At 43.0% G+C, this 14,230-nt stretch overlaps 2 protein-coding genes across 2 annotated transcripts, besides 21 other annotated features; both read left to right on the top strand.

Moving 5' to 3' along the window:
- The first annotated feature begins 271 nt into the window (after positions 1–271).
- Positions 272–300: a microsatellite.
- A 534-nt stretch (positions 301–834) lies between these two features.
- Positions 835–866: a microsatellite.
- Positions 867–1,009: 143 nt separating this feature from the next.
- Positions 1,010–11,082, top strand: PVX_084445 (cysteine repeat modular protein, putative; the record flags this gene model as incomplete). The annotated part of the gene is made up of 2 exons (XM_001616506.1): positions 1,010–1,212; positions 1,479–11,082. The coding sequence occupies 2 exons, from the start codon at positions 1,010–1,012 to the stop codon at positions 11,080–11,082; spliced, it is 9,807 nt and encodes a 3,268-aa protein (XP_001616556.1).
- Positions 1,284–1,339: a microsatellite.
- Positions 2,082–2,155: a microsatellite.
- Positions 2,597–2,629: a microsatellite.
- Positions 2,838–2,970: a microsatellite.
- Positions 3,551–3,574: a microsatellite.
- Positions 3,836–3,857: a microsatellite.
- Positions 3,881–3,993: a microsatellite.
- Positions 4,044–4,219: a microsatellite.
- Positions 4,593–4,614: a microsatellite.
- Positions 6,794–6,857: a microsatellite.
- Positions 7,154–7,174: a microsatellite.
- Positions 7,475–7,501: a microsatellite.
- Positions 7,502–7,529: a microsatellite.
- Positions 10,279–10,299: a microsatellite.
- Positions 10,583–10,607: a microsatellite.
- A 956-nt stretch (positions 11,083–12,038) lies between the features above and the next one.
- On the top strand, positions 12,039–13,146 carry PVX_084450 (hypothetical protein, conserved). The gene is made up of 2 exons (XM_001616507.1): positions 12,039–12,724; positions 12,939–13,146. The coding sequence occupies exons 1-2, from the start codon at positions 12,353–12,355 to the stop codon at positions 13,044–13,046; spliced, it is 480 nt and encodes a 159-aa protein (XP_001616557.1). The 5' UTR covers positions 12,039–12,352; the 3' UTR covers positions 13,047–13,146.
- Positions 12,809–12,829: a microsatellite.
- Positions 13,147–13,288: 142 nt separating the features above from the next.
- Positions 13,289–13,314: a microsatellite.
- Positions 13,315–13,508: 194 nt separating this feature from the next.
- Positions 13,509–13,529: a microsatellite.
- Positions 13,530–13,651: 122 nt separating this feature from the next.
- Positions 13,652–13,679: a microsatellite.
- Positions 13,680–14,230: the final 551 nt, after the last annotated feature.

Raw genomic sequence — 14,230 nt, forward strand, 5'->3', positions numbered from 1 at the left:
CTTTCGCAGTTTCAAACGCACCCACATTTGGGGGTCGCGAAACGAAATGGAGGAGGTTGTCTACACATTTGCGGTGCTACACATGTGCGATGCTACACATGTGTGGTGCTACACATGTACGGTCATACACATGTGCTCATTTGCACCATTCGATTAAGCTTTCCCCTGGAGGGGGCTTCAAAAAAATGCTCACGATAAAAGTTGAGTTAAAAAGAGAAGGATGCATTTAATTGAGCCAAATTATCGCTCACATGTCTGAAAAAAGGGATAGGTAAAAGAATGAGCATGCGTTGCAACCACCCCGGAATGCGCAAAATGAAAAGTGCCATTTGGTTTGTCATATTTATGTATACTTCTACCTGATCCTTTTGAGAGAAAAAAAAAAAAAAAAAAAAAAAAAAAAAGTACAAATGGGGCAATCGTCTATCAAAACAGTCACACGTATTACACATCAGTAATGACAAAATAACGTCTTACGAGAACTTCCCTCCTGCTCTTCGTTTACCTTTTGAGAGTGTAGAAAATATATATACTTGCTACAACCTGTCCATCCGCACATGTCAAAATGTTTGGCTCGTTTTTCTTTTCTTCCTTCTTCCTTTCATTCTTTTTTTTTTTCTTTTTAAATTTTGTTATTATATTTTTATATTTTTTTTGCCACCTGTATTTATCGAAGAAAAAATAAACAGCACATTTGTGCATCTCCATGGATCCCACCACATGTTGTTGTGCGAGGGTGGAGTCCTGGTCGGTGGAGTGAACTCTTCATCATGTTACACGTTATTTAATTGTGTGGGGAATTACATCCCAATTTTTTTTTTTTTTTCTTTTTTCCTTCTCTTTGGGAATTTTTACTGCTTTAAAATTTTCAAATTGTCTACTTTTACAAATGGTGAAAGTAAAGAGGCTCCTTTCTAGCGTTTCGCTAAGGATGCTAATTTTTTTTTTTTTTTGTTTCCTTTTGTTTTTTGCCCTACCCCCGGATACTACTACAGAAAGGGGGCAACAAATGTATGAAATGTATGGAAGCCCTAGTTACAGCCTTGACAGCGATTTGTGCGTGGCAGATGGTTCGACCAGGTGCTGTCCAAGTTGCGCTCTGCCTTTTTCACCAGGTAGAGAAGTGTTAAGCGCTTCAATTTTTTGCCACCATGATGAATTTATTAAGAGGGGAAATTGCCGCTTTGTAGGGCACCTTACGGATGAGCAATGGTAAGACGCTTCATTTGCTTTGCAAAGCAGGCTAACCGCTCCCCCCTGCATGCAGCAAGGGGTGCATTATGCGATCATCCCCCGAAACGTTTTTTACCAAAATGAATGTGCCACGGGGGAACTTATCTCCTCTGCTGTGACAATGGGGGAAGCAAAGTTGGAGCGCCCACGGAGGCGTATACAAATGGGCATATACACATATATACATATACATATGTGTATGTGTATATACCCACACTTGCGCCCCATTTTTTCCCGTTTGCCAGGTGTAGTCAACCCAATCTGACGCCACACAGGGCCAAGGAGGGCGCCCCTTTGGTGGCGGCCGGTGAGGAAAAGGGGGAAATGCCACCAAGGGAGTCACTCATCAGCAGACCGCTCCCCAGCAGGCCGCTCCCCAGCAGGCCACTCACCATTTCGCGAAGAGAACCGCATGTGCAGCCCGATTCAGCGTCCACTTCACGAAAGCAAACACGACGGTGCCTCGCGGAGTTCATCAACGTAGAGACAAGTCCAAAAGGAGAGAAAAAAGGAGACGCAGTAGGGGGGAAATTCCAAAGAGGGTCGCCAAATGATTATCTAGCGGGTAAGCAGAACAGGGAGGAGGGTGCCAGAAATGTATACAGGCAAGAACCGAGTGAGGGGTCCGGCTACGAGGTGGAATCTGAGCCAAGTAAAGACGTAACCACATCGTTAAAGTGGCTCTTTTTAAACAAAAAAAAAAATAAAGGAGAGGAAAATGTAAGGAACAACCTTTCGAAGAATATTGAGCATACATCAGAATTTATTGAAAAGTTCAACCCTATGGAGAAGCCAACCCTCCCGCATATACTGGCCGACCAAATGTTCATAATAACGAAAAATTTACTGTCAACGATGGAAATTAAAGGAAATGGATTGGACAAATTTAAGTACCAAAGTATTTTGATATATGATTCATTCGAAAATTGTAAAGGGACTGTCCGTGCGCAGGTCTACATACAGGACGTTTCTCCATTTCGCATATTAACAAAAAATTTTATGATAAACAAATTGGGAATGTTTTCCATTTGCATCGAAATGGAAGAAGTGAAATATGCGGCCTTGTTAAAAGTGCAAAGCAACTTAATTAAGCAGATCACCCCACCAAATGAAGCAAGCACAGTATCTGCATTCAACTGCGCCCTGGGGAAATCAGCCATGCTCATGCCTGAAGAGAGCAAAGTGGGAATTGTAGAAAAGATTGGAGAAAATTTGTCGCAAAAAAGCTACCCTTATAACATCCTGGGTAAAATTTTGTGGAAAGAAATAAAAATATTGGCATGCTCTTCCAGCGAAAATTATATCGTCATCTTAGAAATGAATTATATAATCGTCGTCAATTCGCACCTCAACGCTGTACACGAAATTATTACTCACTTTTTGACCAAGCCGGTTGGGATATTTCTAGACAACCACATTATATACGTCACGGACGCGGACAGGAAGAATGTTTTCAGGTACATGTCGGAGCATATACTCAAGACGACCGCCGCGTCGTTGGTCTTCCTCGACGGGAGTGAGCAGGGGGAAGGAGGAAACGGGGTGAAAGCTCCACCACCTGAGTACCACACTCCCGGCGAAACAAACGGGCGCCGCACCTACGCGAGGAAGAAAAAACGGAGCTACCTCTCCTCCCTGGGGAGGATCTTCCTGGAAGAAAAAAGAAGCGACCATACAGACTACTTAATAAATGGGGAAAGCTACCTAATAACCCACCTGAGGGATCTGTACAAAGTAAGGAGATACAAAAGAAACGAGGCAAAACTGAAAGGGCTCCTGTCTAAAAGTGTGACAATGGTTTACCCTGCAGGAATTGTTGTGGAGAAGGAGAAGGTATATTTCGTAGACACGGCACTGCATATGCTATTCTGCTTCTCCTTAAAAGAAAACAGAATTGTTGAGACTTTTGGTTATCTAAACGCTCCAGTCATGAGCGACAAGGGGTTGAACAAGCCCTTTTCCTTAGCCCTATTTCATGTGACGAACTGGAAAAAGAGCCTCCTCTTTTTGAGCGAACTGTCCAGCTCTAGAATCCTAATATTTGAAATAAACAAATCGATCAAGCTATACCTAACGTATAGTGACCTCCCCCTTGACATCGCCACCTCCATTGTCGTGACGCCACAATTTTTAATCGTCTGCGGATTAAAAAGAAGCAAAGAAAATTATGTGAACTACGTCACATACGTAAAGATCGAAGAGTTGTGCGAATTTGAAATTGCGTATAACGAATTCGAATATGCCCTGCATTATGGCCAAATGGTAAATATGACTCCTCTGAAGATGAGCAAAAATATTAAAAAGTTTACCCTTAGACAGTACGAAAATAAAACCAATCAAAATATAGACACTGGGTTGAATATAAACAAACACAGCGGAATGATAAGTGGGAAGGTAAAGATCTCCGCGTGGTTCCACATGGAAATTGTCGTTTACGATTACTTCAAGAAAATCACCCTAAACTTTCAAAACTTTATCTCTTCATGTCCGAAGGGATTCTTTTTTGAGTCAAAAAATTGCGTCCCTTGTCCTATAGGGCACTACACTACATTTGCCGATAGACTCAAATGCACCAGTTGTGAGAGCTACAAAAAAAATTCTACCACCTCTTACACGGGATCTATATCCAGAAATGAGTGCTTGTGTAAAGCTGGGTACTACTTGAAGGACAATAAAAGGTCCTGCGTAAAATGCCCAGCAGGATACTATAAAGACCAAGTTGGGGATTTCAAATGTCAGTCTACATGTGAAAATATGAAAGCAAGTATTGTCGAAGGAGCAGCTAGCTATGAAGAATTAAAGTGTGCATGCAAAGATGGCTACTATACAGATGCTCAATCCAAATGTGTTCTGTGCCACTTGAACAACTATTGCATTTACAACCCAAACGCGCCCATCTACAAAGCGGATGTTATCCCATGTAAGGAACACATGGTAACTTTAAAAAGGGGATCCACTTCCCCTAAGGAGTGTATCTGCTCCGTTGGCTATTACTACGAAAAGGAAACAGACACATGCAAGCCATGTTCATATGACACGTATAAACCAAACCAAGGCAATGAGGAGTGCACACCCTTTGTAACCAACCCGGTATCCACACAAGAATTTCTGCCCAACGAAAATTACATTGAACATTCAAATGTGTTCTTAAGAAAAACGTCAAACGTTATTATTTCCCCCAAGAAAGGGAACTCCTCTTTCCGTAGTGCTAATTTTTGCGAAACTGGGTACTTCTACAGCAAGAATAAGTCCATTTGTTCCATTTGCAGGTACAATGGCTACTGCAAAGGGCTCCACAATGCAGTTACTGTGTGCCCCAAAAATTCAGTCACCGTCAAGTTGAAGAGTGTCACGTCTCTAGACTGTTTATGCGAAAAGGGATATGGGCGAATAACCATTAACAAGCACAAGTTATTCAACATATTATGTGTGCCTTGTCCGTACAACACTTTCCAGCCTCACCACTCCTCTGGCGAATGCATTCCTTGCCCTGCTTACACGTTTACCATTTCTGTAAGGTCTACGTCCATCACGGATTGCTTGCCTCAAAATGGATACTACAACATGTTCTTTCAGTATATATACCATCATTCGATGGAGCGCCTCGTGCAAAATGTGCCTCGTTTTTTGCAGCAGTACCGTCACTACTTGAGCGGTCAGTACAGGGAGGGTAGGGAGGCGCATCTGCGGGGAGGGCAGCCAAGTGGGGGTAGCCATATCGACCACGTGTGTGAAGTACCTAATGAAGACAGTCCCCTATCACTGCACCATCTCACTCGAAAGATGACCCGGGGGGGAAAAACCCATGGGGATCACGAGGAAGATCATCACAACGCACAGTGGAAGCGGTACGACAAGCCACACAGCACAAGTGGGTACAAAAAAGACCTCGCTAAAGCGAGAATGCCCAAAATTAGTAACAGCATACGCAACTTGAAGGGAACGTACAGCAACGCGTTTTACACGAATTACCTCAAAAATGTGATTCTCATGGATAGTTCAAAAATGGGCCGTTTTATTCAGCAGGAGGGCTCCATATTTTCGCTAGCTAACTCCCCAGCAGGGGAGGTCTACCCTGGGGGAATTCCTAAGGACCAGCGTGAGCCACGTCAGGAAGACACCAAAGGGGCACCTCCAAAAGGGGAAAGCATACTAATGAAAGATGGAACGGAGCACTCCCCTGTAGTGCCCACCGCTGAAGAAGCGGCGTCAAACGCACCCGATGATAGAAATTCATATTTAAAAGGAAAAGCTCTACTGTCAGAGGAGATGAAAGCAGATGTACGCAAATTCAACTTCATAGCAGAGAAGAAGAACGACATACTGACGATGATCAAGACGAGGGAAGAAACCTACATCGAAAATAGGCGAAAGGATATATCTTACGAGTGCTACGAAATGGAAAGGGCAATAATTATACAAAAAAATGTATACGTATCTACCATCCCCGAAAATGATCTCATAAGTTGCCTTAACACATGCATCTCGAACATATACTGCACAGGGATAGAAATGGATAGAACAGTTGGCCACGGAAAGACGGACTTATTGTTCTTCCTAAACAGAAGTGATGGGACGAAAATGCTCCACTTTTTCAAATGCCATTTGTATTTTTATGAGGAAATTGAGTCGTACTATAAAAAGGAAAATTTGAAAAGAGTAGAAGATATACAACAGTATGATGATGCGGATAGGATAACCGGCTGCATAGTTCAAAAGAACGAAATGCTAAAATTGTGGAAGGTGTACAATTTTGATATATGTCCAAATAACTATTATTGTCCTGAAAAATCATTTAAAAAGAAAAAGTGCCCCTTAAATTCAGTTAAAAAAAACTTCCAGGGAACTATCGAAGATTGCCTCTGCTCTCCGGGGTACTCTTTGCAGAAAAATTTAAACCTTTGCGTACCATGTGAGAAGGGAACGTACAAGGATTCTACATCGAATGGCAAGTGCGTCAAGTGTCCTCTTAACTTAACCACTTCTTCGGAAGCTTCTAGTTCCCAGTACGATTGCGTTTGCAGAGAAGGCTACTATTTTCAGGGGCGCTTCAGCATGAAATTGGTAGACTTAAAAATGGAGCGAGCCATGATTGAAGGGATTAAAAAAACGAAAGAGAACAAAATTTCATCTCTACCAAGTGGGCAAAACAAAGTGGAGGGTCTTTTTTTTCAAGTGAAGTCACCACGAAGGAGGCAAAAATTTGCCAAAATGGTGCAACCACTTTTAGGGGAAAGTCCGCAGGGGACGACCAGAGAAAGGGAACCCCCAAGGGGTGACAACACAAGTGTGATTGAAGAAAATGATGTGATTTCCACACTCGAGAGAAGCTTCACCCAAATGGGGGATACCCCGGTACATGTTTCGCAAACCCCGCATGCAGTGCAAAAACATTATAATGCACTCCCCAGTGTGGATTTTCTTTCCAACAAATCTGATGACAGAGTGGACGGTTTACTCTACGGGACGTGCATTAAATGCCCCGATAAAATGTTCTGTCCAGGCTTTTGGTATACAAATTTCGAAAGGGAACTTCATCACCCTCCTATATTTTGCCCCAAGGGATCTGTCGTACCTAAGACGACCTTAGAATCGACGGACGTGCACAAGTGCATATGCGGCAAAGGGTACAGCATAAATGTGCAAAATGGCCACCACATCAGAGGCAGCGATGGAAGTGACGGGAGCGACGGGAGTGACGGAAGCGGCGGCAACGGCAGTAGCAGCGAGATGTGCGTGAAGTGCCAAGAGAGGTACTACAAAGACGTTGTGGATAATTCCCCCTGCGCTGGCCTATGCATGGAGTTTTCGACCTCCTTCCAAGGATCTATCAGCAAAAAACAGTGCTTTTGTGCCAGGGGCAAATACATGATACATGAGTCCTCCCACGAAATGAAGTGCGTCAACTGTTCCAAAGGGGCCCTATGCATTGGTGGTCTGAAATACAAGTCGCTTAAAAATTTAATCCAAGACTCGAGCTACACAGACATAGAGATTGACGATCATGTTACTCCTTTCCCTCAGAAGGGGTACTTCGCCACCTTTGAATTAAAACATGAAGATTTCGCGTGGTCCCCCCTGAACTCGCTAAATCTGCAGATAAATAATTACGATAAGGGGGATATCATAATTAGGAACAAAATTGCTAAGCAGCTATTTGGCCGACGGATAAGCCATCTTACTGTAGAGAGGAGTGACCCGAATGGTGGGATAACGAACCACAAAATGGAGCTCAAATCAGGAAGAGAAAAAAAACTTGATTACCCCCCCAGTAAAGAAAGCATCTCACTAGTCGAAGCAGGCATAACGCATATCCTAGTTAACGAAAAATTGGAGAAGCTAAAATACAAAAATGAGTACCTAACTGTGGAGAGAATTCCAGACTTCCATTTGTGCCCAATTAGTAAAAGGTGCGTAGGGGGGGTAGACAATATGTGCGCCCACGGGTCGGAAGGGTACTTATGCAACAACTGCTCAAAGGGATATGACACGATTTACTTTAGATCCCAATGCTTTAAATGCAAAAAGACAAAAACGGAACTGATGGATTTATTGGCTAGGAAAATATTTTTCTACATGATAGTATTCTTTTTAATATATTTAAATTACTTCTGCTATGTGAAAAGGAACTTTGTATTTATAGGCATATTCAAAATATGGTACTTTTTCATCATCTGCTTTTTGCCCTACATCCACATAGTAGAGTCCAACCATAACTCGCTGCCAAACCATCTGTTCTACTTCCAGTTCTTTATCACTCTCCCTATGAGATTCCTCACCCATTATTTGAAGCTTAACTGCTTCGTGAATTCGTATAGCAACCAGCAGTATATACACATATGGTACATCCAGAGGTACATCAAAATCGCGGAGCCCATGATTGATTGCGCTGTGTTGACTGGCGTCTTCTTAACCATCTACCTGGTGTACACTCGGCTCAAGGGGAAGCAAATTAGCACCGTGGAAAAGGTCATTGCCAAGCAGATTAACAAAGTGCACTCCAGGGGGTACTACCAGCACCGCTCCGACTTCTACTACCAGTACTACCAAAAGCACGTTATTGACACGATTAACGATAAGAAGGCGAAGGAGGATTGGTGGTCCAGGAAGTGGGCCAATGCCTCCTTCGAGCGGGAGCAGTCCTCCTGTGGGGAGGCGGCAAAGGGGAAGGTGGCAAAAAAGCCTCCACACGATAGCAGCACAATGGGCGGAAACACCACACAGTGCGGCAGCAGCGCCGAGCTGTCCACCTCCGGCGACTCGCTGCGCGCCGGGAAAGTGGCGAAGAAGGAACTATCCTCCAGCAACGAGAATCTGTACAATTTTGACGAAGAGTTCTTGCCTAGGGATGCTTCAAATTATTGTCTGAAGGAAAACATAGCAAAGGATAAATACTGGACGTACATGTGCGCGCTTAATATCTACAACATTAGGGCCTTTGGCTTATTTCGCTACATACACCCGTCTAGTATCAGCACGTTTAGTAGATTAAAACGAATTCTCTCCGATTTGAAAGTCCTCTACATCATCGTTTTGTATATATACTTCCCATTTACCCTTATTAGCCTGTTAGAGCTGGTGTGGTGCCAGCCAGTAAAGTACAAGAATAAGGCACCCATTCTCATTCTCTACCACATGCCTTCCCAAGTGTGCAATTGGAAGAATCAATTATTTGCATCAGGAGTGATTTTCTCTTCCGTTTTCTTCCTCATGTATTTACTTTTATTTATCCTTTCGTTTTATGGCACTTTGAAGAATTTTAAAATATTTGGCTCGTATGCAAAGAGAGTGCGGAGCTACTTCCTCTTCAATGGGTACAATTACCAGAACCGGTGTTGGGACCTCTTCAACGTGGTCAAGGTGATGTTCGTGGCCATTTCCTTCACTTGTCAATTGTACACCAAGAGGAGTCACAACGCCAAGTATTTCATCTGCTGCTGCATCGTGTTTATCCTAATCACAGAAGTGACTCTCATTTTGATGTACTCTCCTTACGACAAACGGTCGAATAACATTTTGCGCAAGTTAAGTTTGTTATCTACCTTTTCCATATTGATAACGTATCTGAGTGTCCAATTCAGTTTTTTCTTTAATTTCCCCATCACGAATGCTTTGCCGTTCGTTTTATTTGTCTACTTTCACCTCTACATGGGCAACAAGATTGTACTAGAGTTTGCCATTTACAGGAATATTTTCAAGAGGAAGGAGGAGAAAGAGGATCAGCAGGACGCAGGGAGAGAAGCAGAGGGGTTGCTGAATGAGCAGTCCTTCTTCAACTTTGCAAAGCAGAAGAGTAGCCAGAATGGGGTCCCCCTCGGCCTCCACGCAGATGATGGGGACGGAAGTGTGCCGCAGAACGGTTGCAGCGACGGGGGGGAGAAGGGAAAAAAAAAAACTTCCTTCCCGTTCTTCCCGCTCTCCTCTCCGTACCCGTCCATCTTCCGCCACTGCAACCTGTGCGACCTCCTCCTACGCGCGAATAACATCCCGTTTTATTCCATCCTTTTCAACGAGCAGGGGGAGGAAATTTTCATATTTGAAAAGGGGCCCACCAAATGTAAGTACGAAGAGATTGTGAAAAAGGTAAAAATGAACACCACGGAGAGGTCCCAAACGGGGGTAATAAGCCTAGATTTGCTTTACTACAATATTAGGGACCCCTCCAGACAGTCCCTCTCCAATGTTAACTACGTAGACCTGAACAAGTCGACCACGAACTGGTCTCAACTTATGGGTGAAGGAAAACTATCCAATAATTATGAAAAATTTTGGAAGAGAGAAAAAGAGTACCCCAGGGAGGGGGACAACTACCCACATGGTGAAGTAGATAAAGAAAATTCAAGACGGGCCATCCCACCAATTAATATAACTCATTTTATAAATTGCCTAATTGAAGCCATCAACATTCTGTTCGTTAATCAGTCGTATAACCAAATAAGCGTAGAATGGATTAGCTTCGTTACGAGATTTTCCATCTGCTTCATACACTGGATGAAGAACCACGACGAGAACTTAGTGAATCTAGTCCCGGTTAATAAGAAGCAATTCGAAATGAAGAAAAGAAATCTGCTATTCTATTCCCTTTTCAGTTCCTACGCAGAAGTTTATTCTCTCCACTCCACCATTGGTGATAATAACAAATTTGAGGAATTCAAAAAGAATTTCGTACAGGCGGAAAATTTGGAACAATTTTACATCTACCTGAATGAAGCAAACAAGAAGAGCCCCGGGGAAAAACCCGCTTACAGACAAAGTGATGATGAAGAAAAATCCGACTGTTACACGCCTCTTAACTTTCTAGATGATGAATTTTACAGATGTGAGCAAGACATAATTAAACTACTTTTTGATGAAAATATTTTTAAAAACTTGTCCATCTCCATCGTGGAATTCTTCTTCTCAATTTATATGATTCAGTTTATCGAAAGTAAGCGCCTCTCCATTTTGATCTTCCTCTTCTGCGAAAAAAAAAACTACTTGAGTAGGGAAAAGCAATTCCTAAAAATGATCGAAGCGAGGAAAAAGGACATCCAACTTATTATGTACTCGCAGAACAACAAGCAAATGTACGATTTTGTGGAAAATAATTATCTGAATGAGTACAATCGGGGTTTACGAAAGAAAATAAAAAAACTACAAAACTTAATCAGGAAGAAGGAGAAGGCCGCTCTCAAACAGGAAGAGGTGAAGAGCGTCACGCGTGTGCAGGGAAATAAGGCCAACAAAATCAGCAACGCGAATGCGTACTTCGTCCAGACGCTGAAGAAGCTCCTCGACGATTCCTCCGCCACCGCGCGCAGGCACACGGGCGGCGCAAAGAGAAACCCCCACGAGAGAGCGCCCCAGTGAATGAGACCACTTTATCGGAGGGCTATTACACACGTGGGCCCCTCCCAAAAGAAGGAAAATCAAATGCAGCACAATGGGTTAAACTCGAGTGGACCCACGCGCGAAGTGCAGCGCAGCGTAGCGCCCCTTTCGACGGCCACCAAATTGGTCGAAATGGTCGAAATGGCCGAAATGGCCGAATCATCCCCGCGGCCTTCCCATTCTTTGCAAGCGCACCTGCATGCGGGGGATCCTTTCAGGGGCTGCAAATGCTGCTATGTACTTGCCTACCCCAGTGTTCATGCCCCTTCTGAGGGCATAAAATGTCTACAGATGATACCTTTACATTTATTGCTAACTTAAACTGAGCTACTCCTTTCGTGTGGCAACATTCCTACAACGCATTACACGTATGGAGCATACGCCCATGTAAGCAAAAATAATCCCATACTGGCCTTATTTCAAACGTACTGAGTAACGTGCACATTTGTGAGGGGTGTTAAAAGATGCAAGCGGTTCCTCGCGCTGTAGATGCGTTCCCCCAAAGGGGCGCTATTAACACCTGCTTATTTTGCACACTGTGCTGGTAAAAGGGTAGGACTCACCTTACATGGTAACAAAACCCCTGCGCGTGAAAACGCCAAATGTTTCAGCAAAAGAAAGATACACTTGAGATTTTTCCTCCCTCCCGCTGGGGCACTGCGGCACTTTTGCAGAAACGTTTCATTCATTTTTCCAGCGTGGAAAAGGCACGAACAAGGGGCAACGATGCCATAGGCACTTTTAAAAAAAATAAAAAAATAAATAACCGCTGTTATCAACCCAATTGTGCAGTATGCCAAGCAGAACAGCGGTTCGGCTACGGAGGGTTCAAATTTTTGTGATAACTTTAGAGGGTGCCTTTTCCATCAGCGGTGAATTGGGCAGGAAAAAAAAAACACAAACATAAACGTGCGCATAAACATAAACGTGCGCATAAACATAAACGTGAGCATAACATAAACATAAGCATAAACAAAAACGCAAACTTATAACGTGCAAACATGTAAGCGCATCCAACCGCTTATACGCTCGTACGGGATGCACAGAAGTCCCCTCACACGCAGCACGCCATAATCGCCCCGCGCTCGCCGCGCCAGCATTGCCAAGGACTGAAACACCCCAGTTTGAAAGTAAAGGCCGCGGAAAAATCGCAGCGAAGGGTACCAAGCAAAGAGAGCAAACCGGTATAGAACACACGCCACGTGATTGACACCTACATGTACAATTCCACAACTGTAAGAAAACCAAAATGAGGAGAAATATACTTAGAAATTTTTTCCTTAGCAAAAAAAATGTCAAAATTTTGGATGTACACAAAAGGGAATTCCTTAGCAAGCCTCTGTTAAATAATGGAATGACACACCGGTGCAGTGTGCTCCTTAGAGGTAGTAACAACTGGCTTGCAAGAAGCCAAGGGAAGAAGGCAGCCTGCTTTTTCTCAACAGAGAAAGATCAGTTGAGCTCCTTCAGCAAAGAACAGATTGAGGAGAAGGTGTTGGCCGTGCTAAAAAAGTATATACCCCCCGATGTAGAAATTAATTATAATGAAGAATTGGAAAAATGTAAAACGAAAGATAATAGAGCTTGGGACTTCCTGGATACCGTCGAGTTTTTAATAGATGTAATTTTGCATCGCCTGTGCGTGTGTAGAAATGTGCCTTCCTGATAAGAGCCGTGGAAAGCGCTTCATTTGTTAACCGTCACCATGTGTTATTACATCCTCTGCGTAGTGCACATGAGACCTGCTTTACACTCGTCATTAGTTACACACTCATGTGCATGCTTATACATGTGAGCATCACTTCCCAAACCACCACCACCACCACCACCTATAGATCGAATCTGAATTTAACATCACCATACCGGACGAAACAGCGGACAACATCAAAACTGTGCAAGAAGTAATCGACTATTTGGTTCAGCTGAACATTAAGAAGACATAGACTTCACCCTTTCGCTTCATGCTTTGCTGCATTATTTTACGTACCTTTTTTCAACCCAGTGTTAACCACCATGGTGAATATGTGATAGCCAGTTTGTGATTAAGGGCCAAGCTGGAGGATGCTCCTCCGTCCCTTAAAAAATTGCTTCTTCCCTTGCGCGTAACGGTGTAGCTGCTCAACCTTCCGAGTGTACGTCTTACCTATGCGCGGAGTTTTCATTTACACAGGGGAGATGTTTCCCCGTTTCGTAACAAATTTGGGTTATTTAAAAAAAAAAAGGAGGAGCTGGCAGGGGCTAATTTCCCCTTCGTCTTCCCTATCGCCTACATTTTCGTCCCTTCGCCTCTTTTTTTTTTTTTTTTTTTTTTTTTTCATATAATATACTTAGAAATATTTCACCCCCCTCGCAAGGGGACATTCTCATCCTTTGCGATATTTAAATTAGGTGTAATCCTTAAAAAAGAAAGCAAAAAAAAAAAAAAAAGTACAGCGATTAGCCGCGACATGCGAGGGAAAACGGAAACGTACAAACGCCACACATGTGTAAACTTATTTGTAAAGTACTGCATAGGGTAATTTTGAAAAGCGGAAAAATTTAAAGAAAAGGCGGTTGACTGATGGGTGACTTATGGGGGGAAGTCATGCATACAAATAAACCCACCATTTTAAAAAAAATAAAATTTATCTTATAGTACGGATCACCAAATTGTTTTTTTTTTTTTTTTTTTTTTTTTTTTGCTGAACTCCACTTTGCGCACAAAGGTTTTCCAGCCAAAATTCCGTTTTGCAACTGCTCAGTTGTTTTTTTTTTTTTTTCCGGTGGGGGGTGCCTCCTTTCAAACATGTCCATTTTTAAGCGTTCGCGTGGAGGAAGATAGCTATACCCCCCTAGGCAGGTTTGTCATATGTCCTTGTACCAATAGCGCCGAACTTAAAAGGAGCCCCATGCGTAGTGAACATTAAATGTGTAATTTCCCATTTCAAGGGTTAACTGTGTCACACGCGAGGGGCATATTTCTTTTCTCACCCCTTTTGTTAAGCCTTTGTCTACATTTCTTAAGGGCACGGAAGGAAAAAAAAAAAAAAAAAGAACTTATTCAGTCTGGAATAATGGGCATGTAAACAATTGTCACATGCAAAAACGCGTTCATTTCGTTTCACCAAAAAGGGGAAGCGTGCCATGA

Source organism: Plasmodium vivax, chromosome 13 (genome assembly GCF_000002415.2).
Source record: "Plasmodium vivax chromosome 13, whole genome shotgun sequence".
Taxonomy (NCBI): Eukaryota; Apicomplexa; class Aconoidasida; order Haemosporida; family Plasmodiidae; genus Plasmodium; species Plasmodium vivax.